The sequence below is a fragment of the Cebidichthys violaceus genome, unplaced genomic scaffold (genome assembly GCF_023349555.1).
Source record: "Cebidichthys violaceus isolate CVI_PGR_0920_01 unplaced genomic scaffold, fCebVio1.0.p SCAF_221, whole genome shotgun sequence".
In the NCBI taxonomy this organism is placed as follows: Eukaryota; Metazoa; Chordata; class Actinopteri; order Perciformes; family Stichaeidae; genus Cebidichthys; species Cebidichthys violaceus.
Genome location: NW_027176397.1, coordinates 51,382 through 78,202, shown reverse-complemented (window position 1 = coordinate 78,202; position 26,821 = coordinate 51,382). Strand labels below are relative to the sequence as shown.

General features: G+C 40.4%; 2 protein-coding genes across 15 annotated transcripts in view; both read right to left on the bottom strand.

Annotated features, from left to right (window-relative positions):
• Nucleotides 1-8: 8 nt before the first annotated feature.
• On the bottom strand, nt 9-18,188 carry dpysl4 (dihydropyrimidinase like 4). Of its 3 annotated transcripts, none has more exons than XM_068718191.1 (15): nt 17,889-18,188; nt 16,337-16,425; nt 15,988-16,172; nt 15,741-15,905; nt 10,759-10,820; nt 10,553-10,633; nt 10,365-10,433; nt 10,043-10,163; nt 8,240-8,396; nt 7,500-7,641; nt 7,210-7,294; nt 6,896-6,981; nt 6,616-6,795; nt 5,857-6,022; nt 9-4,637 (listed from the first exon to the last, which is right to left on the bottom strand). In XM_068718191.1, the coding sequence occupies exons 1-15, from the start codon at nt 18,180-18,182 to the stop codon at nt 4,546-4,548; spliced, it is 1,974 nt and encodes a 657-aa protein (XP_068574292.1). In that variant the 5' UTR covers nt 18,183-18,188; the 3' UTR covers nt 9-4,545. The 3 variants fall into 3 exon arrangements, with proteins under 3 accessions (XP_068574292.1, XP_068574290.1, XP_068574291.1); XM_068718189.1 differs by lacking the exon at nt 17,889-18,188 and adding an exon at nt 16,920-17,053; XM_068718190.1 differs by lacking the exon at nt 17,889-18,188 and adding an exon at nt 16,920-17,053 and having other exon boundaries at nt 4,547-4,650.
• Nucleotides 18,189-18,242: 54 nt separating this feature from the next.
• jakmip3 (Janus kinase and microtubule interacting protein 3) overlaps nt 18,243-26,821 on the bottom strand; it is a 31,364-nt gene continuing 22,785 nt past the window's right edge. For 5 of the 12 annotated variants that reach the window (XM_068718176.1, XM_068718184.1, XM_068718185.1 and 2 more), the window contains 4 exons: nt 25,360-25,593; nt 23,736-23,801; nt 21,648-23,561; nt 19,972-20,029 (listed from right to left, as the gene is read on the bottom strand). In XM_068718176.1, the coding sequence (XP_068574277.1) occupies nt 23,511-23,561; nt 23,736-23,801; nt 25,360-25,593 (351 nt within the window). In that variant the 3' untranslated portion in view covers nt 19,972-20,029; nt 21,648-23,510. Of the gene's footprint in view, nt 18,310-19,950; nt 20,030-20,593; nt 23,562-23,735; nt 23,802-25,359; nt 25,594-26,821 lie in introns of those variants that run through there. The other 7 variants (XM_068718179.1, XM_068718188.1, XM_068718181.1 and 4 more) reach the window with 6 other exon arrangements.

Genomic DNA, 26,821 nt, shown 5'->3' with positions numbered 1-26,821 from the left:
TGGATGAGTGGCTGAATGGATGGATAAAGAGTTTCAACTCACCGCAGGTCGAACCTCCAGCTGACAGCTCATCAGCTGCTTCACTGATTTAACGTATGTCAGCGACCACGTGACCTCACCTTGTCTTCCTATTAGTGGTGATGTCATCGGAGCAGCTGCATCATCATTGGTCTTTTAAATTAATATATAATACAAAGAATATCAATACAAATGCAACTATCAATGGATTAATACTATTTGTATTTATTTTTATTTTTAACTTTGTGTTGGTAGGGTCACCTCGGACTCTCATATAAAAGTGCACACATACACACTAACGTCCTTTACTTGTTCTACTTTTACAATCTACAGTAACTTTGAACAGTCACACATCCACTATTCAGACTTTAGATATACATTTCATTAGAACTCCACATCCTGTATAATCTGAGTACAGATATTATTTTATGACATAAAAACATGGTTGGGTTTATGAGTGAAATATCTCGTAACATCTGCTCAACGTTTTTGTACATTCATGAGTTACCTGCAGCGCCACCATGAGGTCTGTTTTTTACTGAAATATCTCAACAACTATTAGATGGATTGTCATGAAATGTGGTTCATTTAGATCCCTTCAGGATGAATTATAATTACTCTGGTGATCCTCACACTTTTCATCAAGCAGCATCATCATGTCAATATATTATCATGACAAATACTTAGCAACATGCTAACATGCTAAGCTAAGATGGTGAACATTAAACCTGTAAAACATCAGTGATGTAAAAAAACTGACATCTCACTCTGCTGGGTTTCTCTTCACAGTTTATTCATGCAGCTCTCGTATCTTGAAGTAGTTTTATTTTCTCCACAGGAACAACAACAACAACAACAACAACAGATGCACCGTCGCCGTATCTTCTTGACTTACAAACTGCCATGTTGGCTTCAGTGCATCTGTTAGGACAAACAACCGGCTGCTACAGAAACAGTTCAGTCTGCAGGTACACGGACGCCATGTTGGATCTGAGTCTATACTACAGTGTGTAATAAGGACGCCATGTTGGATCTGATTCTGTACTACAGTGAGTAATAAGGACGCCATGTTGGATCTGATTCTGTACTACAGTGTGTAATAAGGACGCCATGTTGGATCTGAGTCTGTACTACAGTGTTTATTAAGGACGCCATGTTGGATCTGAGTCTGTACTGTAATGGAGTGAGACCTCTGCTCACAGGAAGCCGCGGACCTCTCGCTCTTTCGTTGTTGTTTGAGCAACGAAGTCACGCTAAGAAAAATCAGCTGGATCCGGCTTACAATGAAAAAGTATTTATAATTCACAAATGCTAAAAGACAATTACAAACTGAATTACACTGTCGACAGTAAGGAATCGCGAAACCGAGTTCAAAGACTCTCCCCCCCTACCGGCCTACAAACGCCAGTTTACAGTAAAGAGGATCGCCAAGAACTGAACAACATCTCTCCGAACAATGTTTTTATACCCAAAAGTCAGTAGTTTACTTTCAAAAGTCCATTATCAGCTTTGTGATTGGCTGGAATCTGATTGTCTCCTCCTGTCCTCGGACAATGGTCTAAGTGATCCGCATAATGTCTGAACAGTGTCCTCTGGTCCGACCTGTCCTCCTCCTCATAAAACTGCGTTTACCCGACCCCCGTGTTTTCTTAGGGCTGTCTTCATCTACATCTCTGTTTGATCAATACGTCTCCTTCCCCCACTGTTAACACCCCACATTCCTGAAGTCAGCTCACCAAACTTCACAGTACTACAGTGTGTAATAAGGACACCATGTTGGATCTGAGTCTGTACTACAGTGTTTATTAAGGACGCCATGTTGGATCTGAGTCTGTACTACAGTGTGTAATAAGGACGCCATGTTGGATCTGAGTCTGTACTACAGTGTGTAATAAGGACGCCATGTTGGATCTGAGTCTGTACTACAGTGTTTATTAAGGACGCCATGTTGGATCTGAGTCTGTACTACAGTGTGTAATAAAGATGCCATGTTGGAGCCAACAATATGTTACAATAGCAACAACTTGGCACCAACATGGCTGACGTGGGCTGCGCTGTGGCTGAACTGTGTGTGAGCACTACAATCACTGATGCTAACACTTCCAGGATAGAAAAACTGTAAAAAATACAAAATGATCATGGTATCAAATGAAGGCTTTACAATTCAAATACACTGTTAAAAAGGACATCAGAGGTCATACAATAAAAAGGGGGAGGGTGTCTGCAGCTATGACATCACAGGCTGCCCTCTACAGAGATCAATACTGAGTCAGACCATGGGTGGATTTACAGATGTGGTTTCGTCAAGTCAGGAACCTCCATCATACAAAGCAAGTTCATAGATTGGTAAACTGAGAATATGGATTGGTAAACCTAGCGTGTAGATTGATTGGTTAACAGAGTTTATGGATTGATAAACCACGTTTATGGATTGATAAATGCAGTTTATGGAGTGATACACTGATAGCAGGGATTGTTTGCAAGCTACCCGTCACTGTGCTACTAAAAGGTCAGTTGGGTCATGTTTAAGACTTAATAACTATTTTTGTGGCAGGGCTGAGGTTGTTGAAGGTACTCGGTTGCTTGATTTATCAATATGTGCGGGCGGGCCCAACAGGAGAAAGCAGTGGACGGCATTTTGGAGTCCAGCTGTTAAAGTACGTCGCTGGTCCGAGCAGCTGTTTGTTTTTTGGGGGATGCTAGTCTGTTTTAGATATTTGTGGAGGGCAGAATTATTTAGTTTACATCCTGTAGGGGGCGTAGTATTGAAGGGATTGCTACTTGAAGGCTACTACTGGATTTATTAGCACCACTTATAGTCAGTTAAGTTTGGATGTTGACTAAAAGTCTCAAAGTCTTTACTTTATCAGTAATTAATATATACTTAATCAGTCAATTAAAAGTACAAACATAATGAGTTGGTCCAGACTGGACTATCCCTGCAGTCCAGCTCTGTCAGTCCAGAATAAAGCGGACCAGTCCTCATCAGGACTGAAAATGTAAATCTACCACAGACTGAAATTATAACAGACCAATACAGATTTATATTATTATATTATTTACGGAAAAAATGGAAGACATTTCTTGATGAAGCCGGCTGACAATAAAAAAACATCTGAGAACAACAAGTCACACAGCTATAAGAAAGAAAGCTCTACTGGAGGTACTTTAAAATCCAATATGTTGTCTTCAGATGTCTGACGATGAAGTCATGTGATCACGTCTGTACTGTTGATGAAAGAGCACGAAAGGGATCATACTACTACTACTACTACTACTACTACTACTACTACTACTACTACCAGTAGTGTCTTTATCAGACAGCACTGAGAGACAAAGAGAACACAATGACATTTTAGGACAGATGAGATGGAATGATGTTGAGTACACATCTGGTTAAAGTACCATTGCTGTAGGATTTAGCACTAGATGTTGGGTTGTAGTACCATTATTGTAACATTAATTAACACTTTTGTTGAAGTACAGTAAGTGTAGGATTTAGCAAATAGTTGTATTGTTTAGTGGTGTTTGTAGTGCAGTAACATTGTTATGGGAGTTAGTACTAGTTATGGTTTGTGGTCCTACTTTTGTAACATCAAGTACTAGTTGTACAGTAGTTGTAGGATTTGTAAAATTGAAGTCGATTTGTAGAGTTGTAGTACCATTGCTGCAGGATTTAGCGCTACTTGTACAGTTCTAGTGTTTACTACTAGCTGTAAGGTAAATGGTTTAGTGTTATTTGAAGTACTACTAGGGTTAGGGTCATTGGGTTTTCTACTAGTTGTGTAGTTGTTGTAGTATTTACAGTGTTGTAGTACCACTGTTGCAGGCATTGTGAAATTTGAAATACCATTATTTCAGGATTTAGTATTAGTTTTAGGTTGTAAAACTGAAGCACTTAAGTGCTAGCTGTAGGAAGTACTTTTTGTAGTGTTGTGTTATCGTCACTGTAACATTCAGTACTAGTTAAAGTAAAAGATATTGTAGGGTTTGGTACTTGCAAGATTGTTGTACTTGTATGGTTGTCATACCATTGTTTTGTAGGGCAGGGTAAGCAGGGTGTAGTATTTTTTTTGTTTTACTACCGTTTACTGCTAGGGATTAGTACTGAGTTGAATTAGTTGAAGTACCTTTGTCTCAGAATTTAGCACTAGTTGGATGGTTGTTGAAGAGTTTGGTTCTATTAAAAGTACAAGTATTGAAATATCTAGTACTAGTTTTCGAGTATACGTAACTAATTGTTGAGTTGTAGGGTTAAGTACCATTATTGTAGGATTTAGTATTGCAAGTTACTGTTACTGTTTAGTACTGATTTTAAACTATTCAATACTAGCTGTTGGGTTCAGTAGTAGTTGAAATAATATTGTTATAGGGTGTAGTACTTGTTATAAGGTTGTTGTAGGGCTTAGTACTAGCTCAAGTTCTACTGTTAAAGGATCTGTAAGGGTTCGGCTGTATCAAGTAGTGAAGGAGAAACTGCAGTCTTTTGTTGGATGAACTCAACATGACAGCTTGTTTCTACTTGTTTTAAGACAAGGATGTAATGTTGGATCGACCACCAGGCGGCGCCACAATCTTCTGAGCAGAGCGACGAGGTATGTGGTCATCAATCTGAGTTCCTGGACAGAAGATCTAAATTAGTGAAATTGACAAACCCAGTTGTCAGAAAAAAAATACGTTGAAAAGTTGAATGCCAACAATTGTGAAACAAAAATACATTTCCTTAAAATTAAGTTTCAAACCAGCCTTGTTTCATGTTGGCAGAAACAAACAATGCCACGTTGTTAATGTAGAGAAATATTTTTGTAGATTTAAGCAACAAAACTATTTTGTTATGGTTAGAAAAAACATCATGGTTTGTGGTAAAACAATGACGTAACAATAACATTTGCAAAGCTAACTAGCATTAATAAATGACAATCTAAAAAACATTACGTAACAAGTGTAATATCAACGTTTACATTTGGTTTCGCACGGTTTCCTAGGTGACACTTCCACCACCCTCCCACTTGCTCTGCGTGTCGCTCGTTCATCCACAGAAAGTCTAGAAGAAGTGGACGCAGCCACTGTGGCGTCACCTATTGGTTTGTGGTCTGATGTTTTCAAGCCTCAGCATTTTGGCTGTTGCCATCTTGGTTTTTTCCCATCACCATATTATTCTTTAGCAACAACAAGTGACACTAGTTGGTGGAGCTAAGTATAACTAAACACTGAATAAGATATTTTTAGGCAACCAAAAGGTAACAATTGACTTTGAAGTGAAAACACACTGTGAAAGTCAATCACTGTGTAGCCCTGCCCCTAAATCATCCCCTGCTTTATGGTCTGTTTGACTCTAAATGGACCATAATGTACTAAATGAACATCATGCTGTATTGAAGAAGACTTGAAACTAGAGATTGAGACCATAAACTCATGTTTACAATGTTTACTGAGGGAATAAATCAAGAGAGAAGTAGAGTCATTTTAGACTAGACTTCTATACAACCAGAGGAGTCGCCCCCTGCTGGACACTAGAGAGAATGCAGCTTTAAGACATGAAGCTTTGACTTCACTTTACAGAACCGGAGGTTGTCTCCTGACTGTCACTTGCTCTGCCCAAATGCAAAAATGTCCTTATTCAATGTATTTGTGGTGTTTTACCCTCATCTGTTATCAAACTGTCTTCTTCTTCTTCATATTTAACTGCAGTACTCAGCTGTTATAAGTATAAACTTCATGTGGTCACAACTTTTCACCTTGAATGAAACTCAGAGTCAATCACCTATAATCAATCAGATTATGGAAACACATCTGAATACTGCAGATACACGTGTGTCCTGCGTTTGTGAACACTACCTGCCAGGGTGAATCCTGATTGGTGGAGGTTTCGGAGGCTGGTCTGGGTTTTCGGACAGGTGGGCACCCTGGTGGTCGGAGTGGGTGGGACCAATTTAGTCATGCTGATGACATCATGAACCGGACCATCGTAGTTTCCACGGGGGACTCCGCGAGCCTCAGCCATCTGAAACAAAGAGACCAAACTTCTGAGAAAAAATTATTCTTAATGGATTGATCGGTCAGTTATTAAATTGATCAGTCCATCAGAAATCAACTAGTTCAAATAGTGAAATAGTTGACCGACTAGACAGAGGCTGAACCGGGTCGTTGAACCAGTTTGTTGTTGCTTGTTGGCCTCCACCTGTGCACAACTTATTAATCTGACAGTTCTCAATAATTAGCATGCTACAAACTGTGATACTCTGTAAGAGTTTTAGCCACATACATGTACAAGTAGATCAGCTGGTTAACCAGTAAGTCAGGAGGTTGACCAGTTGGTTGGTTGATTACCTTTCTACAAGAAATGATCCTCTGTCAGACATAATAACCAGTTGGTAAGGCAGTAAACTAGGTAACCAGTTAGTTAGGTGGTTAACTAGTTCACTGGTTAACCTCTGACAAATATATATATATATATATATATATATATATATATATATATATATATATATATATATATATATATATATGAACATAAACCTATACAGCAACGACGGTAGAATTGACTGGTTATCCAGTAGGTATGGTAGTTTACTTGTTAACCAGCCATTTAGGTACCTTGCTGCGGGCTCGGATCCTCTTGTAGACGGTGTCTGGGAAAGCCTTTCTGGGAATGAAGCGACCTGAACCTTTGGTCACGTTGAGTTTTCCGTCCTCCAGAACGACTCGACCGCCGCTGATCACCACGGACGCCACGCCTCGAAACTCCAAACCCTCCAGGATATTCACCTCCACCGTCTACACACAAACAGGCAGTATATTAGAAAGGATGATGAACAGTTTAAGACGATTGACAATGAATTTTGATTCCTGATGATGAAGATTGATGTGTTGTTACCAGGTTATGAGTCTTTGCAGAAACAATTCGTGTCTCCTTTGGATTCCAAATAACGATGTCAGCATCCGATCCTACAGCGATCCTTCCTGGACACGGGACAGATACACCAGTCTACTGTGTTACAGATGTCTGAATACTCTTTTAAATTTTATCTCATTTAAAGTATTATATTTACATTCATCTTACAGTTTATTCCATCTCATCCTAAGTAAACAGTAAACAAAACCTATCCTCTTTTATACTGTGTGTTAGTAAAAGTAGAGCAGCAACAGTGTCTTTATCTTCTCCAGAGTGGAACGTCTTCTGACTGATACCTTTGCGAGGATAAATGTTGAAGAGTTTAGCAGCGTTGGTGCTCGTTACTGCGACAAACTCGTTCTCATCCATCTTCCCCGTAGACTGCAGAGAAAGAATGACAAAAGCATCTCCACATTCATATTCCATCATGTTGTCTTTTGAAGTGGAAACTTGGTGATAGTTTAGAGTTTACATTGATACAGTACAGTACAATACAACATCCTCTAACCTTAGAGCCTTGATTCAGAAAAGGAAAAGAGATATGTTATGGAGCATGTCAGCATTTTCATGCTCACATCGATCTTACCACAGCTCTATCCCACACCACAGACATCCTCTCCTCAATTCCGTTGGTTCCCTCTGGGATCAGAGTGAAGTCATCTTTACCAACTGCTTTCTGAGCTGTGGAGAAGCTCGCCTGAGCGCTGGACGTCACCTGGAGGTCTCCACTGGAAAAAAAACAGTTAGAGTCATACTAACGACGATAACCAACAGAGAGGTAGAGTCGTACTAACCATACCAACAGAGCGGTAGAGTCGTACCAACCATACAGAAAGGTAGTCGTACTAACCATACTAACAGAGGTAGAGTCGTACTAACCATACCAACAGAGAGGTAGAGTCGTACTAACCATACCAACAGAGAGGTAGAGTCGTACTAACCATACAGAGAGGTAGTCGTACTAACCATACCAACAGAGAGGTAGAGTCGTACTAACCATACCAACAGAGAGGTAGAGTCGTACTAACCATACTAACAGAAAGGTAGAGTCGTACTAACCATACCAACAGAGAGGTAGAGTCGTACTAACCATACCAACAGAGAGGTAGAGTCGTACTAACCATACAGAGAGGTAGTCGTACTAACCATACCAACAGAGCGGTAGAGTTGTACTAACCATACCAACAGAGAGGTAGAGTCGTACTAACCATACTAACAGAGGTAGAGTCGTACTAACCATACCAACAGAGAGGTAGAGTCGTACTAACCATACAGAGAGGTAGAGTCGTACTAACTATACCAACAGAGAGGTAGAGTCGTACTAACCATGCCAACAGGGATGTCAGGTACTGTGGAGTTGAAGGATCCCGGTTGAGTGGCGGGCTCATGACAAAGGCAGCAGCTGTGGCCCAGTCTTTTGACCAATAATGAGAACCGTCAGTGGCCAGGCTGGCAGTGATTGGCTCCCCGTACACCACGATACCTGAGGACAGAAACATGAGGATGTTTGACCCACAAGCTGTTTAAGTTTGCATCAAATAGACGGTTCTCACATTTTTTACTGATGGCGGACCTGTTTGGCGGTGCAAACACAGCCTCCACCTTCTTGAAAAGATCATTCTTGCAATATTTGTGGACATCAAAAAACCTGTGGATATCCAAGTCCTTTATAATGTTTAAAACAGGTGTGTTTCTCTTTCTTTTACTTTGGGCATGCATCCCGACCCCAGCCTTGCAAACTGTTGGCTAGTATGTGTGTGTGAAACACACAGAGCTGGTCGTAAACAGGCAAGAGGCTGTGTGTCGCAAACTGTGGTAAAAACCCAAGAAAGAAGAACATTTTGAAAGTACTGTAAAATGTCCAAAGCATACTCCTAAAACATAGATAATTGTTTTAATGAAGAATGGTTTGATATTAAAAGCAGACTTCAAAAGGTGTGTTTTAAGTGCTTTTTTGAAGTAAGGGAGTGAATCTAAGGTCCTGATGTGAGTGAGTAGACAGTTCTAGCGGAAGAGCCTCTTCCCTTTCAAATGAAAGGGTTAAGTCAAAAATGACTCCAAGGTTGCGGTTGTTAGAAGAAGGGGAGACAGTGGAGCCATCGACGGGGAGGGAGAAGTTGGCGTGTTTGGTGAGGGATTTGATGATGTTGACTTCAGATTTGTTGCAGTTTATCTTGAGGAAATTGGTGCTCATCTACGTCATTAAAGCAGTTGGTGATGATGGATTGGGTGGTGTTGGTAATATATTTAGGAGAGATGTATAATTAGATGATGTCCGCTAACTATGCTGACGAACTGTGTGTGACCAAGAGGGAGGATGTAACTGATGAAGAGGAGGGGACCAAGTACCAAGTCAAAAGGGAACACCTTGTGAACCAAAGTCAGATTTCCAGTTGTTTACAGAAATGAAGTGTTGTCTGTCTTAGAGGTGGGATTTGAACCATGAGAGGGCAGTGTCGTTTGATACCAAAATAAGATTCCAGGCGGGTGAGGAGGATGAGCCTCACCTATAAACCAAACAGCAGTTCAGAGTATCCAGCCTTCATGGAACTGCTCTGAGCTGCTTAGAGTTGGTGTCAGAAGAACAAAGGAACAAAACCAAAGAACCAGCTGGAGCCCTAGAGCAGTGAAGGAGGCCATCTGAGGAAGCAGTCCTCTCAGGTTGGTTGGCCATGGTGATTCCTGAAGCATCAGTCAGCTATCAGGAAGTCAGAAAGACTGCAGCTTCTGTGGCCACTGAAGCAAAACTCTGGTAGGAATTCAAAGAGAACTTTTAGTAGTTCTCAAAGTAGTTCTGTTTAAATATGACATGACTCAGGAGGAAGAGGAAGGACTTAGTCTAGACTGTTCTCAGCAGGGAGGAAAACTGTTGACCTGGACTGAAAATGCACTTTTAGGAATTCCTCAACCCAAAAGACTTGTTCTCCATGAAATTTAGCCTGAGATGCTGAAAACTCTGGATATTGTTGGACCATCTTGGTTGACTTTGTCTCGTCGGACAGTACCTGTGGACTGGCAGAGTGGATCAGTGTTTGCATCAGAACAGTCCTTCTAAATGAAATGTACAGTTAAATGTGAACCTGATGTGGATCAAGAGGTGTAAAGAACACATGAGAATGAAGATCTCACCTTTCTTCCTGGCTTTAGCGATGACGTCAGCAGCAGATTTGCTCATCACCTTGGTAACGTATAGTGGACAGTTGGCCTGTTTGGCGATGGTAACAGCTCGATACACAGCTTCAGTCTCCACCTGAAACACAACATTACAACACACACACACACACACACACACACACACACACACACACACACACACACACACACTCATCAGTAATATAAATGTCTCACTGGCCCTGACACCACCTGTTGGACGTTTATATGAGGATGTTTATGTATTGTATTACAGGCATGATTACAGAAGTAATTACAGGTGTGTTACAGGTTTGTGTACCTCCTCAGGGTGTGATAAAACGTGTCCTTCAGGTCCAGTGATGCCGAGAAAGAGAAGTTTCTTCTGTTCCTGAAACACAAACCAGTTTAAATTTACGATAAAAATATGAACAATAATGAACCTTCAGCTGATTTTTATCCCTGAATTCATTCATTTTGATTGTACTTTACTTTACTCAGGTGTATTACCTCATCAATGATGTCACCATTCTCAGCGTGGACCTGTGCGATGGCCCCAAGATCCCGGAGGACCCCAAACGCCTCATAGAGCTAAAACCCCAAAACAAGAGGCAGATTCGGTCAAATGAAGACATTTACATAAACTAACCATAACCAAGCTTAGCAACAACAACAAACAAACAACAAGCAACAATAATAGTTCAACTGTAGTTCACCTGAGAGTCGGAGCTCTGGTATTTGTCTTTGTAAGCCATGAAGAAAAGGAAGGAGTTCACACCTGAAACACAAATATTACAGTTAAGTTTTCACAGCCTCCACCAGTGTTCCTCCATCTCTTCCCTGTTTAAACCCACGTGTTTCAGATGTTTTCAGACATTTTAATATCTTGATATAATATCTGACCGTAATCCAGAAATCATAGAACTGTAGTTACAATATGTAAATCAGTTTATGGTGCAATCAGTCATTAAGGTCCAAGGCCTGCATCCATATGTGTCTTCTTTCAAAAGCAGGCTTGTAGCTAGGTCTAAAGTGTGTGGGCTGAAGGTCTTATTTATAATCAGTCAATACATTTTTTTATGATTGCCTTTTTAATGATAAGAATAATGAGTTTATTTAGGGTCTTTAGAATCTTTAGGGTCTTTAGTATCTTCAGGGTCTTTAGTATCATTATGGTCTTTAGTATCTTTAGGGTCTTTAGAATCTTTAGGGTCTTTAGTATCTTCAGGGTCTTTAGTATCATTATGGTCTTTAGTATCTTTAGGGTCTTTAGTATCTTTAGGGTATTTAGTATCATTATGGTCTTTAGTGACTTTAGGGCCTTTAGTATCTTTAGAATCTTTAGGGTCTTTAGTATCTTTAGGGTTTTTAGTATCTTTAGGGTCTTTAGTGACTTTAGGGTCTTTAGTGACTTTAGGGTCTTTAGTATCTTTAGAATCTTTAGTATCTTCAGGGTCTTTAGTATCATTATGGTCTTTAGTATCTTTAGGGTCTTTAGTATCTTTAGAGTCTTTAGTATCTTTAGGGTCTTTAGTAACTTTAGGGTCTTCAGTATCTTTAGGGTCTTTAGTGACTTTAGGGTCTTTAGTGACTTTAGGGTCTTCAGTATCTTTAGAGTCTTTAGTGACTTTAGGGTTTTTAGTATCTTTAGGGTCTTTAGTATCTTCAGGGTCTTTAGTATCATTATGGTCTTTAGTATCTTTAGGGTCTTTAGTATCTTTAGAGTCTTTAGTATCTTTAGGGTCTTTAGTAACTTTAGGGTTTTTAGTATCTTTAGAGTCTTTAGTATCTTTAGGGTCTTTAGTAACTTTAGGGTCTTCAGTATCTTTAGGGTCTTTAGTGACTTTAGGGTCTTTAGTGACTTTAGGGTCTTCAGTATCTTTAGAGTCTTTAGTGACTTTAGGGTTTTTAGTATCTTTAGGGTCTTTAGTATCTTTAGGGTCTTTAGTATCTTTAGAGTCTTTAGTATCTTTAGGGTCTTTAGTAACTTTAGGGTCTTTAGTATCTTTAGGGTCTTTAGTGACTTTAGGGTCTCTAGTGTTGGGACCTGACCATGTGCTTTGAAACAAATAATTCAGGCCTTCCTTTTTGCAGAGCAACCTGGCGCCTGATTTGAGTTTCATAAGCATTCAAACCCCCACTAGAAAGAAGTTCAGATCAAGGTGTGAACCCTTCACCCAAAGGCAACACTGCGATCTAATTGGACGAGACCAGGGATGCCGAGGCAGGACTTCCGGTTTCACGGTCCGGAAGCGACTAGTATGAAGGCAAATCACTGTCAAAATCCGAGAGCGCAAATGAGATCCACGCGTGCACACAAATCAAACAGCCGCGCGCTTTTTTACTTTGACGAGCGCTTTTACATCACTCCGCGAGTGAAAGTCCCTCTCGCACACTCGCGAAACTTTACTCTGCTCACTCGCTTGCAGTTTTTCTTTTTGACAGTAAGTGGGCGGACCCAGTCTCCGTTGTATCTCTACATCTAATTGGTTACAGTCCTCGTCTTTGGATAGACCGGATATCACTGTGACACAGACCCTAGGTCTGTTAGAGGCGGTTCTCAATCCTCCACTAAGCACTACTCCACTACTCACAATGTTCTACATTTGTCTGACAGGTTTTGTAAAGTGTTCAGACTGGCTGATGAAATACAAACGATGTTAATAGCGTTTTGAAATACAATAATTAAAAATGTGTTTCTCTTGTAAATGGAGTCAAGTTGCTCAGATTGGTTTAAATTCACTCATCATTCTATTACAGACAATGTGTGTTTGATAGTCAAACAGCTCAAAGAAGCTCTTTGACCTTAATTGATTAAAACATGATGTGATCATATTTAATCATACTGGTGTGTTTACAGAAGAGATATCATGTAATTGTATATAATATTAGCAACAATTTGGACCCGATCAAGGATCTGTAGCCAAGATTAGGGACCACTGTTTCTATATTAACTGTTTGACCAACTTAAATCACTGACAAATAATTAGTGGATGAAAAAGTATTCAGATCCTTCACTGCAGTAAACGTACTAATACTGATGAAACAATCCACTACGAGTAAATACCTGCATTCAAAACCTTAGTCAAGTATGTTTTTATCAGCAAAATGTACTTGTAGTGCAATCTGAAAATCTCTGAAAATCTGAGTCAGTGTCACAGTGATATGCTGTCTGTCCAAAGACGAGGATTGTAACCAATTAGATGTAGAGACTGGGTCCGCCCACTTACTGTCAAAAAGAAAAACTGCGAGCGAGCGAGCAGAGTAAAGTTTTGCGAGCGAGCGAGAGGGACCTTTGCGCGAGAGGGACTTTCGCTCGCAGAGTGATGTAAAAGCGCTCGACAAAGTAAAATACTGGATCTTATTTGCGCTCTGGGATTTTGACAGTGATTTACCTTCATAGATTAGCCTTATAAAACTGCTTAGCGCCCCTGATAGAATTGCTTATTCCTCTGACCCCTGGTCGGACAAGGAAGCACGCAACATTGCTGTATTTAAAAGAAAATCCTAGGTTTAAATAGTTATAGATTCGCTGGACGTATCTATTGGACTGTTTGTTTGTTTTGTTTTGTTTGCATTCTGGACGAGGAAGTGGACAATTTTCCTGCAGAAAGTGAAGAAACGGATTCATCAGAAAAAGATTCTCTGACACACAGAGAGTTTTATCACAGCGCCGCACGGAGCCGCGCAACCTGACTCAGCCAAGGACTCAGAAGGACCGCATCAACTGCCACGAAATCGACTCATAGTAAGGCAGATAGAGTCTGGGCAGATTTAGGTTATTGTGTTTATTATCTTGTTTGTGTTGCTCAAGTTACTGTATATTTTTTATAACGTGGTGTATGCTCAACAATCGCAGAGATTAACGACCGAGATCGTTAATGCTGTATATTTTAATACTGCCGCAATTTGTGTTGAGATGGTTCACCGCTAGCGGAGGTGGAAGTTGTTTCTCATCAGTTCAAAGGTCAGAACGGCGGCTGTGCGTCTCAAAGATTGTCAGCTGTGTTTCTGTAGATGAGAGAACAATCTTCTGTATTCCACCGCGGCGGGGAGGATCTTAATCTGTTTTTGGAAGATTAATTTTGTTTCGTTTGCTTTCTCTCTTATTTTACTAACCCACACACACATATAGCTTTAATCTAATGTAGCTCCGGGGTTGCGCTAACTGCTTCAGGCACATGTAGATAACAAGAGCTCTATTGTCCGCCATTTTAGAGTCTTGCGCCATCTTGTGGTCTCGCAAGAGACGCCGTCTTGTTTTAGATTACGTCATACGTTGTCTGAGCTATTCTCTTGCCTTCCCCCCTACACATACTGCATGCACACACACACACACACACACACACACACACACACACACACACACACACACACTTCCCCTCTTACCCCCGTTTGTTGATTGTAGATAGCGTGCTCATGAATTATAGTTTTGTTGTTAGTTTTAGATACTAGTTGATTAGATCATTGTTATTGGAACTTAGTGAACTCTGTTATACTTTAAAGAGCAGCTGTCTGTGATTACTTTGTGCATGTTGTATTGTGATAATAGCTGGATATGTAGTCTGTTGCTCGAACTTAAACCTTCGCCGTCACTCTGTGTAAAAGTACTTTGACTATTGACATTGTGAGTGAATACTAATTATAGTTTGGTTATTGGTCCCTGTTTTCAGTGTGGTGCCCCGTTATTATGAATAATTTTTAATAATCTTACTGACATTAATAATTCTATTGATGTTAATAATTTAGTTTTCTTGTATGCTGATAACTCAAACACGCTCCTTTTCGTTCCCAACACTAGTATCTTTAGTATCTTTAAGGTCTTTAGTGACTTTATGGTCTTTAGTATCTTTAGGGTTTTTAGTGACTTTAGGGTCTCTAGAATCTTTAGTATCTTTATGGTCTTTAGTATCTTTAGGGTCTTTAGTGACTTTAGGGTCTCTAGAATCTTTAGTATCTTTAGGGTCTTTAGTGACTTTAGGGTCTTTAGAATCTTTAGTATCTTTAGGGTCTCTAGAATCTTTAGTATCTTTAGGGTCTTGAGTATCTTTAGGGTCTTTAGAATCTTTAGTATCTTTAGGGTCTTTAGAATTTTTAGTATCTTTAGGGTCTTTAGTGACTTTAGGGTCTTTAGAATCTTTAGTATCTTTAGGGTCTTTAGTATCTTTAGGGTCTTTAGTATCTTTAGGGTCTTTAGTGACTTTAGGGTCTTTAGGGTCTTTAGTATCTTTAGGGTCTTTAGTATTTTTAGGGTCTTTCGGGTCTTTAGTATCTTTAGTATTTTTAGGGTCTTTAGGGTCTTTAGTATCTTTAGTATTTTTAGGGTCTTTAGGATCTTTAGTATCTTTAGGGTCTTTAGTGACTTTAGGGTCTTTAGTGACTTTCATGTCATTTGAGTCTGAAAGTTGAAATCTCAAAGATTTTTATTTAAATAAATGTCTCATCTTTCTTTGAGTAGTAGGGTTAGGGTTAGTAGTAACAAGGAGATTGAAACTGTGGCTGTCTGATGAAAGTATTACAATATTTATGTATTAGCAGTATAATGAACAGGGTGTCTGTGGTGACAGTACCGGAAATAAATGCTGTATAAAACGGAACTGATTAAGTCTGAATTCCGTTGATTTCACTCAAACAGAAATGTTGTATCAACCAGGACTGAAATGTGAAGCATTAGTTCTTCAGGGGTCTCTCTTCAGACCTTGATCTTTGATGAGTGTCTCCAACTCCTCACACAGTCCTTCATGCCAGCGAGTGATGTCCAGGTGTAGAGAGAAGTCGCAGCATGCCCTCTGCTCCGCCGTCTCCTTCCACTGATCGAACGCTGTCAATAAACTAGTCCCCGGCTCCACCAGCACATGGTCCACTGTAAACACAACCATCACCATTATTACTTGTGCCTGAGGCGAGACTGATGAGTATTGCTAGGTAATTGGTGATAATCTGACTGATGGTGGTGGTTCCTCCGAACAAGGCGGCTCTGGTTCCCTGGTAGAAGTCGTCGGCCGGGGTCATGCCTCTCTGCGGAGCGTTCAGGTTGGTGTTGGCGTCGACTCCTCCGGGGATCACCAGCTGACCGTACGCATCCACCGTCTTCACGCCGGATGGGATGATCAGGTTCTCCCCAATCTGTCTGATCAGGACGAAGGAAAGGAAGTCTGATGATGTCAGAGACAGGAAGAGGCGCCTGGAAGTCAGGTGGACTCCAACTAGACCACTGAAAACCTGCACTTTCAGCAAAAAGCATGAACGATTGTGAGACCATAATCAATAAATATCAAGATAATATATATTTACTTGATGGTCCCATCCTCTACGTAGACGTCAGCGTAGAACGACTGGTCGTCATTGACTATCTTTCCTCCTTTGATGATCAGATGGTCGCCCTGGAAACAAACAAAAGTGGATGCTGGGTAAAACATTCTCACCTGACTATCAAAAACATAAAACAAACATCTCTATAATATATATATATATATATATATATACACACTGTATATATGTCCATCGTGCTCAGAGTAATAATTATTATATTGCCTTTTATTAGCTTGCTGCTAAAAGAGACCAGCAGCTGGTCAAAGACCAAGAACCACAAGAACCACCACATTTATTCTGTGGACCCTGAAAATGATTTTGGTTCATGAAATCAGTCACAGTTAAAATGTTTGCATTATTGACCAGCTGCAGGAGATGAAGTATAATGTATCCGATTTATTACGTTTATATCCCCCTTAAATAAACCACCAATCCAAGTCTGATCCGGGTCAGCCTCGGTCTGGTTCTGATGGTGATTGACAGGCTGCAGCATCCTCCCTCACCGCCCCGTTCTCCCGGCTCGGCCCGGCCCGGTTCGGCTCGGCTCGGGTCGGGTTGGACCTACCGCGGCTCTGACGCTGCTCTTCTTGTTCTGGAACGACATCCTGATCGATCTGCGATCGGCTGATTGATTCGCTCACACACACACACACACACACACACACACACACTCACAGCCTGCTTTGTTGCTGTCGCTGATGACGTCACGCTCCCGACAATACACACCCGGCTTCCGGTGTAAAGCTTCAAAATAAAGTCCGCAGACGAACATTATCTCTATGTTAAGGTAAATATTTTATTCCTAAAGGGATGGATATAATTAAAGTTAAAATACACACAGTGGTCGATGAGATTAAAGTAAGAATAAAACACTGCAAATATAAAAATAATACTATACATACAGACAAATGTTGTAAAGTAATTATAGTACTCACAGCAGTAAAACGGCCCATCATATGATCATCATATATATATATATATATATATATATATATATATATATATATATATATATATGTAATGCATGATTCATTTTAAACATCTCACACATTGACTACATCTTTTATAATGGTGTGAACTGCACATACCTTTATTTTGACAAGTGATCCCAGAAATATTTCCGGGAAGGGGGGGACATAATGAGACAAATAACAGCTGCTTCCTCATTTTATTGATAAAATGATCGATGTCATTAATTATGAAATGATTATTTTGTCTTTAAAGCACAAATGTGTTTAAATTCAACTGATTTCAATAAACATGGCACTGTACAAATACCTCTAACACATAATAATGAATGTGTATTGTTCTTCTATATATAAATAATCTTTATTTATCTGTGTTTTTTATATTTATATATCACTAGAACTTGGTGTGATCAGCTTTGAAATAACTGTAAACTGATGATAACAAGTTCAATTTGTTTCTAAAATTGTTTTCAAAAAGACATTAATCAGGTTAATTATTTCAACACCAAATCTGAATAACAAATACGTTCTGAATTAAAACATGTTATAAATATCGTGTCTTTAACCTCTCTCTTGCCGTAGTTTTCCCGGGTGTGTCCAGAGGGAAACACCACCATCTGTCCTCCTCTTCCTCCTCCTCCTCCTCCTCCATCAAGCTCCTGGGTGTGGGTTCGAGCGGCTCTGCGACGCTGCATCTGCGGACTGAACGACTCGAAGTCCAGAGTTTTGTTCTCGAAAGCTCCTTCGACGCTACAGAACATCCCTCCATACTTCATCCGAGGACGAGGAGAGTCCGAACCCAGCCGGGAGAGGAGAGAGGAGCAGTCGTCGTCCTGAGAACACCTCCTCGTAGACATCATGGAGAGATCTGATCTGAGACGAGACAAGGAGAGGAAGAAGAAGACTGGAGGGGGGGAGGAGGTCAAGGAGGAGGAGGAGGCCAAGGAGGAGGGAGCAACTGTGATCTCAAACTGAGACTGAGAGGAACTGATCAGAGGGAGGAAGAAGAGGAGAAACAAGAGAGAAAATGAGTCCTGAGGAAAGAGGAGGAGGTTTGAATCAGATTCTCATGAGAGGTTGTTGGTTTGAATTCTTGTTGAACCTTAGGAACTCCTCTCCTATTTGTGTTTCCATCAGAAACATGGGCAAATAGCAGCAAACACAGAAATATTATCATTCTTTTCACCTCCCTAAGTCGTCATAGAGGACGAGGGGACGACTTCACCTTGCTTTTATATCTGATTGTCACAAACATGTTACTGCAGGATGCTGATCAATCACCTGTTAGCTGGTATCGGTTATTTATCAAGTGAAGAGCATCCTGGTGTTCAGGGTGAACACTGACATCATCATGTGACATCAGAGCTCTGAAGCTTTCAGACACTTTAACTGTTGGACTTTATAGACTTGACGCTCACAGGTCAGTGCTCATTACTGCTGATCTCTGAAGACGCCGAGGTCTGAACTGGATTTCTTTGCCTGTCACATTCACTTTATCTCATATCTCTCTCTCACACACTCTCTCTCTCTCTCTCTCTCTCTCTCTCTCTCTCTCTCTCTCTCTCTCTCTCTCTCTCTCTCTCTCTCTCTCTCACTCACTCACTCACTCACTCACTCACTCACTCACTCACTCACACACACACACACACACACACACACACAAACTCAGTGGACTGTAACAAAGTCTGTAATTTCATGTTAACATGAAGCTCTCATGTTCCTGTCTGACATAATCTCAAAGGCACAGTGAGACAGTATTTCAATCAGGAGACAAGTGAATGAAGAAAATATATAGTAAAACATATGATATGAGATAATTAAGTCTTTGTTTGGTCAGACTTTGTTTCTCAAGTCAAATCTTGAAGATCTGTCCGTGTTGTTATTTGTCAGTAATCAGACAGGATTCATCACCAAACGTGCATATGTTGCTGTGGTAATGACTCAGGTGTCCTTAACTACGTAACTTTCAAATGCAGAAACATTTGCCCTCCAAACAAACGTGCAGTCAAGTCGTGGTGCAGAACTCCTCCATAGCTGAGTTTGGATCTGGTTTTCATTGAGGGGGAAGCAGCCGGACGTAAACGTGCCAGCACAAATTATTTTGGCATCTGTCAAATACTAACAGCGCTAGTATCGGCAAGTGTCTGCTAGTAAATCTGCACTCCAGCCCGTCAGGATGGGGCGTCAACGTCAAGCAAGGTACTGAGACAGGGGTCCGGCCGACACTCGTTCCTGCTGAACCGCAGCAGTCCCAAGTTCCTGAGCTGCTCTCCATTGACCTCTCTTAGGTATGCACCAGTGGGATCCTGTCTCTGTGGCCGTGTTCCTGTGGGATCCTGTCTCTGTGGCCGTGTTCCAGTGGGATCCTGTCTTTGTGGCCGTGTTCCTGTGGGATCACATCTCTGTGGCCGTGTTCCTGTGGGATCACGTCTCTGTGGCCGTGTTCCAGTGGGATCCTGTCTTTGTGGCCGTGTTCCAGTGGGATCCTGTCTCTGTGGCCGTATTCCAGTGGGATCCTGTCTCTGTGGCCATGTTCCTGTGGGATCCTGTCTCTGTGGCCATGTTCCTGTGGGATCCTGTCTCTGTGGCGCCTCTAGAGGGTTCCGTTACCATCTTCGGTAGTTTCCACAGGGTTTTTGTCTTAATCCACCTGATATTCGCTTCTCCACTTTGCCCTGAATGTTTGTATTTGGGTCCGTCTGTGCTGCTTTATCAACCACAAAAAGAAAAAAAATATTATTAGAAAAAAGAGGAAACAATCAGAATCTGAAGGACAATTTGTGAAACACTCGTTTTCAACAACAAAACACAAACACAGTTTTGTCTTCAATCTCATTTCCACCATTTTAATCCATAATCACATCAAACTGACAACTGTTTGGATGTTCAATGAGTTCACATTCACAGCAGAGATAGAAAAATATCATCTGAAATAATAGAAATAAAAGAGTAGATCCAGTTTTTAAAAGAACGGATTCATCGCGTTGTCTTCTGAACCCCATTCAGTTGAGGGAAGATACTTGACGTTATAAATAACTCATGTTCTGTTTTTAAAAGTTAAGAATAAAAACTAAAGGGATTTAATATTGAACCGACAAATTGGTGAAAAGTGAAACTCAAAACCCTGATATGCAATCAAAGCTTAGAAGGAGCATTGTAACTGAAAAAAAACAATCTGATATGATATATTTCATATATATATATATATATATATATATATATATATATATATATATATATATATATATATATATAGGTATACATTATATATTTGTTGTATCATGAAATTGTCATTCATTATTCAAGGGATTTTTGAAAAACTGACTTTACTTACATTACTTACTCACTTTATAATGTGGAACAGAGTCTGGGTAAAATCTAAACTCTGCAGAGTGATGACATTTCTGACATTAAAACCTGTTTCAGACTTTTTTGTTTCTTCAGATCAGAACATGGTTTTCTTAGCTCTGTGTTCCTGTTGTTCAGTTGTTGCAGCTCTAGTAGACCTGATGTCATGAAAAATTGTTTCCTACATCAGTTTTGGTCCCGGGATGACTCAAGGGTGCTGAAAGGTTACACATTGTAACCGTAGATCCATGAGTGGAGCTGAAAGGCTCCATAATTTTAGTTGACTCTCCAGTCTGCATGTGGATCAGACAATCAGAAAAAAGTTAAACTCAACTGAACCCATATTTTAGAGCAGAGTGTTTGTAATGTTTCATAGTGTGTTTCTACAGTGATTCTACTGTGTGAACTCAACAAGGTAACTTAGCAACCATTTTACTGAGCATCTATGGCCATTCATCACGCTTTGCATCTGTCCCTGAAGCCTCAAACAGGTTAGTTGACTGTAACTGACCCAATCAATTACCTTAACACTGAAGTCAACTGTTAGAATTTAGCTAAGTTAGCTGGCAATATTTACAATCTTAGCTAACGCTGTATGACGTCTAGCTAGCTGAGCTAACATTGCATGAATTCTAGTTGGGTGAGCTAACAATGTATGAAGTCCAGCACCACTTTAGTCCAGCGGGCCTCGTGAGGCCAGAATGTGTTTGTCAGCTGCATATCAGGTTTCTAAACCAGAAGTTCTCAGTAAACAGTAGCTAACAGTAAGCTACAAAGCATATTCCCGGTTTTGGTTTTCACTTGTCTGAAACGTCAATCTGTAGCCATGGAAACCATCAATGTCTTTGTCTTTGAGAAGTGACTGTGCTCCAGAGTCAGCTAACAGCTGGGTCCCGCTCTGATTGGCTGACAGCCAGAAGCAGGTCAGTGGGGCAGTGAAGCCAACATGCCCGAGTCTGTAAGCTGCTGGTTCATACCCTGAATCCTTCTGAATCCTCAGGTTGCTTTGTCTGATCTCAGACCCTGCTGAGTTTTCAGCTGCTGGACTCTGGAGGCCTGCAGACACTAAAACACAGACTGGAACATTAAAACCTTTAAGTTGATGTGATTTAATGATATGTTAATGTTAATAAACAATGTTAATGTTAATTAAAACAGTCATTGACAGCTGTTGAGCTAATAATTAATAATTGAGTGATAGGAAACACTGTAAACTTGGGGTACACTCTGTTACACCTGGGCTAAACCCTATAGACCTGGGGTACATTCTGTATACCTGGGCTAAACTCTGTAGACCTATGGTACATTCTGTACACCTGGGCTAAACCATGTAGACCTAGGGTATATTCTGTATACCTGTACTAAACCCTATAGGCCTGGGATATATTCTGTATACCTTGACTAAACCCTGTAGACCTGAGGTACGTTCTGCATATTTGGGGTGAATCCTTGAGACCTGAGGTACACTCTGTAAGCCTGGGAAAATCCTGTTTACCTGTTATAAAGCCTGTACACCTGGGTTGGACTCTGTCCACCTGGGGTATATGCTGGGTGTACCTGGGGGACACCCTATGTACCTTTATTACACCCTGTATACCTTTTGTACACCTGATATACCTTTACATCTTTAGTTCACATTCTATATCTTCAGTGCACTCTATATACCTGTGGTATACCTGGTGTACACTCGGTATACATGGGATACACTCTGTATACCTTCAGTGTGTGGGTTGCACATAGGATAAACCCTGCACACCTGGGGTAAACCCCTATATACCTGGAGTATATTCTGTATACCTTCAGTACACCTTGTATACGTTCAGTAGACCTTCAATACTCTCTGTATGCCTTCAGTACGGCAAGTATACTTGGAGTAACCTCTGTATACCTTTAGGACTCTATGTATACCTGTACTAACCTCTGTATACCTTTAGGTAACTCTGTATATCTTCAGTACATCCTGTATACCTGGAGTAAAGTCTGTATACCTTCAGTACAGTACAGTACAGTACTTTAACTCACCCTTTCATACACCATGCAAGGTGTCTTGCCGAAGGACACATCGACTAGCGGAGCGAACCGCCGATCCTCTGATTGAAGAAAGACCCACTCTTCCACTGAGCCACAGTCGCCCTAGTACTCTCTGTATACCTTCAGTACATCCTGTGTACCTGGAGCTCCACTGTATATCTTCAATACATCCTGTGTACCTGGAGCTCCTCTATATACCTTCAGTACATCCTGTGTACCTGGAGTAACCTCTGCATACCTTCAGTACATCCTGTGTACCTGGAGTAACCTCTGTATACCTTCAGTACATCCTGTGTACCTGGAGTAACCTTTGTATACCTTTAGTACATCCTGTGTACCTGGAGTAACCTCTGTATACCTTCAGTACATCCTGTGTACCTGGAGTAACCTCTGTATGCCTTCAGTACATCCTGTGTACCTGGAGTAACCTCTGCATACCTTCAGTACATCCCGTGTACCTGGAGTAACCTCTGTATACCTTCAGTACATCCTGTGTACCTGGAGTAACCTCTGTATACCTTCAGTACATCCTGTGTACCTGGAGTAACCTCTGCATACCTTCAGTACATCCTGTGTACCTGGAGTAACCTCTGTATACCTTCAGTACATCCTGTGTACCTGGAGTAACCTCTGTATACCTTCAGTACATCCTGTGTACCTGGAGTAACCTCTGCATACCTTTAGTACATCCCACCTACCTTGGGTAGACTTTATTGCCCTGTAGTTACCCGTTGCCCAGCGTTTAAATGTGTTGCCCCTGCAGAAAGCCCAGCAGTAAACCATGTTGCTGTTTGACTCACCAGCTGCTGTTAGGACCAGAGGATGAAGGCCAAAGAGAAGAATAGAAACAGAAATAGAAACTGGAAGAAAAAGAAGTGGAGAGTCAGTGGAAAGTCACAGAAAGAAGATTATTTACATCCTGCCAGTTTTTACAGTGTACATGTGTTGCCCAGGTGATGGAATGAGCTGTTGCTAACTGTACATGAAGTTCTCCATCAAAAACAAGACTTCATTGTGTTTCTATTAGCCCGTACCTTCTCTTCCAGCTCTTTAATCTGTCGTTTCTGTGCTTCTATGCATTCCTCCAGCTCCTTGTTACGCTGTCAAACACAAACCTCATGTCAATAATACACAAAACAAACAGTTAAATAGTACCTGTTGTTTAAAGGTGTACCAGTTGTTTAACTGTTTGTAGGTTTAAGAGTTTCTGTTTCTTACATTAGACAAACACGATCAAGAGGCTCGTCGAAGGCAACACCCACACAAATGAACACACATATGATCACCCTTACACACTAAGTAGCTTTACCAGTACAAATAGACCTCAGGTAAGCTACATTTTTTTGTTTACCATTGCACTGTAATTTTTCTGAAATTATTTGTGTTTCAGTGAGTTAACAGTAATAGTTTGCAATGATAACTCTACTGTAATTCTACTTTTCTTCAATGGCAATTAAAAAAAGCATCTGGGGTGACCGTGGCTAAGTGGAGAGCAGGGCCGCCTTCAATCAGAGGGTTGGCAGTTCGATCCCCGGCTCCTGCTCTACTAGTCTCGTGTCAATGTGTCCTTGAGCAAGACACTTAACCCCAGAATGTCTCCCGTAGCTGTGTCTACGGTGTAGATAGATACTGAATTGTAAGTCGCTTTGGATAAAAAGCGTCTGATAAAAATGACCGTAATGCATACATGGGCAGCGACAGCAGAGTCGCTGGCCATCTTTCGGCGCAGGCTGAAAACCCACCTCTTCAGGAAGTGCTACCCTGACACTTCCACTTAGCACTTATTGTATTCATACTAGCTTGTTGCACTTATTGTATTCGTATTACTTATAGCACTAACTGTTTTTCTTGTTTCTGTACTTTGGCTCTGAGTTATGCTCTGCTTCATGCTCTTAGATGCTTGTTTGGAAAAGGAAATGTACTTATGACTTCTGGTGACTAGTAGTTCTTTTGATTACCAATGTTGATGCACTTATTGTAAGTCGCTTTGGATAAAAGCGTCTGCTAAATGACTGTAATGTAATGTTTCTGAAGCCTTTCTACTTTTATATTCATTGAAATGTGAGTTAATGTACTGGAACGTCTTCATAAAAAGGTATACAAAGTACTAAATAAAGCAGAGTACATCAGTGTGTTGTTGCTACTTAATTCAAATTATACATTAATGATTTGCCAGGTGTCTGCAATGGGTGTGATATTCAAATGTACGCTGACGTTACAGTGATTTATGTGCACGCAAAAAACAAAGAACAAGCTGCACTTAAACTCACGTCCACAATGACAAATGTAACTAAATGGCTTGCAGATTCCTGCCTTCACCTGATGTTAAAAACACTGTTTGTATGTTCTTCACAAAGAGGACTTGCAAAGTGTCACCGGAGCCAGATGTTTATGTTGCTGGTGAGAGGCTACAGGTAGGAATTTATATTGATTCTAATCTCTCTTTTAAAAAGCAGGTAAAACGCAGGTAAAACATCTGACAAATGTTTACCTGTTGTTTAAATGTTTACCTTTTGTATAATGTTTACCTGTTGTTTAAATGTTTACCTGTTGTATAATGTTTACCTGTTGTTTAATTGTGTACCTGTTATATAATGTTTACCTGTTGTTTAATTGTATACCTGTTATATAATGTTTACCTGTTGTTTAATTGTTTACCTGTTGTATGAGTTGCAGTAATTCCATCCTTTCTCTGAGAATCTGGGCGTCTCTCTCTCTCAACTCACACATCACAGTTCGTTTCCATTGGTCCATTGCTCTCCTCAGCCCGTCCCTCTCTTCCTCCGTCAGTGTTTCAGACAGACGACCCTGCTCCATTTTTAATTCCTCCATCCTGAAATCCTCCTGCTGCTGCAGAGCCTCAAACAACATGGCCTCAAGCTCCAGGATCCTCTGTGTCAAGGACAAACATAAGAGTCAGTATTAATTGTGATTTAATATAATTATCCGTTTCAAAATTAAAATAGAATACAAACTAGTGAACGTGATGCTGTTGTGGGGAACCCTGTATACCTGAGTTAGTCTTTGTAGCCCTGCACTAAACTTGGTTGTATTTTTTAAATTTAACACGTCTTTAAAAGAAAATTAAAAACACATTATTTCAGGGAGACACTGAGCTGGAAAAACACACAAGTAACTCTAACAAAGGAACTTTGGACCATACTTTTAACTGGTCATTCTTTGTATTTCGTCTTTCCTCACTGTCCTGTCTCCAGGGACGGATTGGGGATTAAAAATGGCCCTGGACTTTTTGACCCATGCTGACCAACCATTTACCTATATGTTTATAAAAGTTTTACAAATGAAAATTAATCTCCTGGCAGATGATGTAATTCTGTATCTAACAGACCCGGTTAACTCTCTCACTAAACTACAGACGCTACTAAACACCTATAGTGCTATTTCAGGATACAAGGTCAATTTGGAAAAAAGTGAAATTATTCCACTCACAAACTTCGATCACACTGAATACCAACAAACAACCCCATTTAAGTGGCTACCGAATATTAAATATCTAGGAATAATTACAGATAATGATCTTAAAAACTTGTACAAATTGAATTACATCCCATTGCTGAGTAAAATCGAGAACGACCTACGTCGATGGATGAATCTACCCATTACTCTAATTGGTCGAATAAACTGTGTGAAAATGAATATTCTCCCGAGGTTGCAGTATCTTTTCCAGTCCTTACCCATTCCATTACCTCAAACCTTTTTTAAAACCCTCAACAAACACATTAGGCAGTTTTTATGGAACTGTAAAATGCCAAGGGTGTCAATGGAAAAATTAACATGGGATTATAGTCTAGGAGGTTTTCGACTACCCAATTTAAAGAAATATTATTTAGCAGCCCAGATGCGATATATTTTGTCATTTTTTGACGGTGGTGCTGCCCCCTCTTGGATACAAATTGCACTTCATCCTTTGAAAGAAGAAACCTCCAGTGATTTTATTTATAAATGGAACTCCAAAACCATATCCAGCAGGACAGACAATCCTATTTTGAAACATTTTATTAAAATATGGTATGAAGTTCACAAAATTCTTGGACTAAATATGAGACTATCACCAAAAACACCTCTAAGACAAAATGAACTTCTACCCATGACTCTAAAT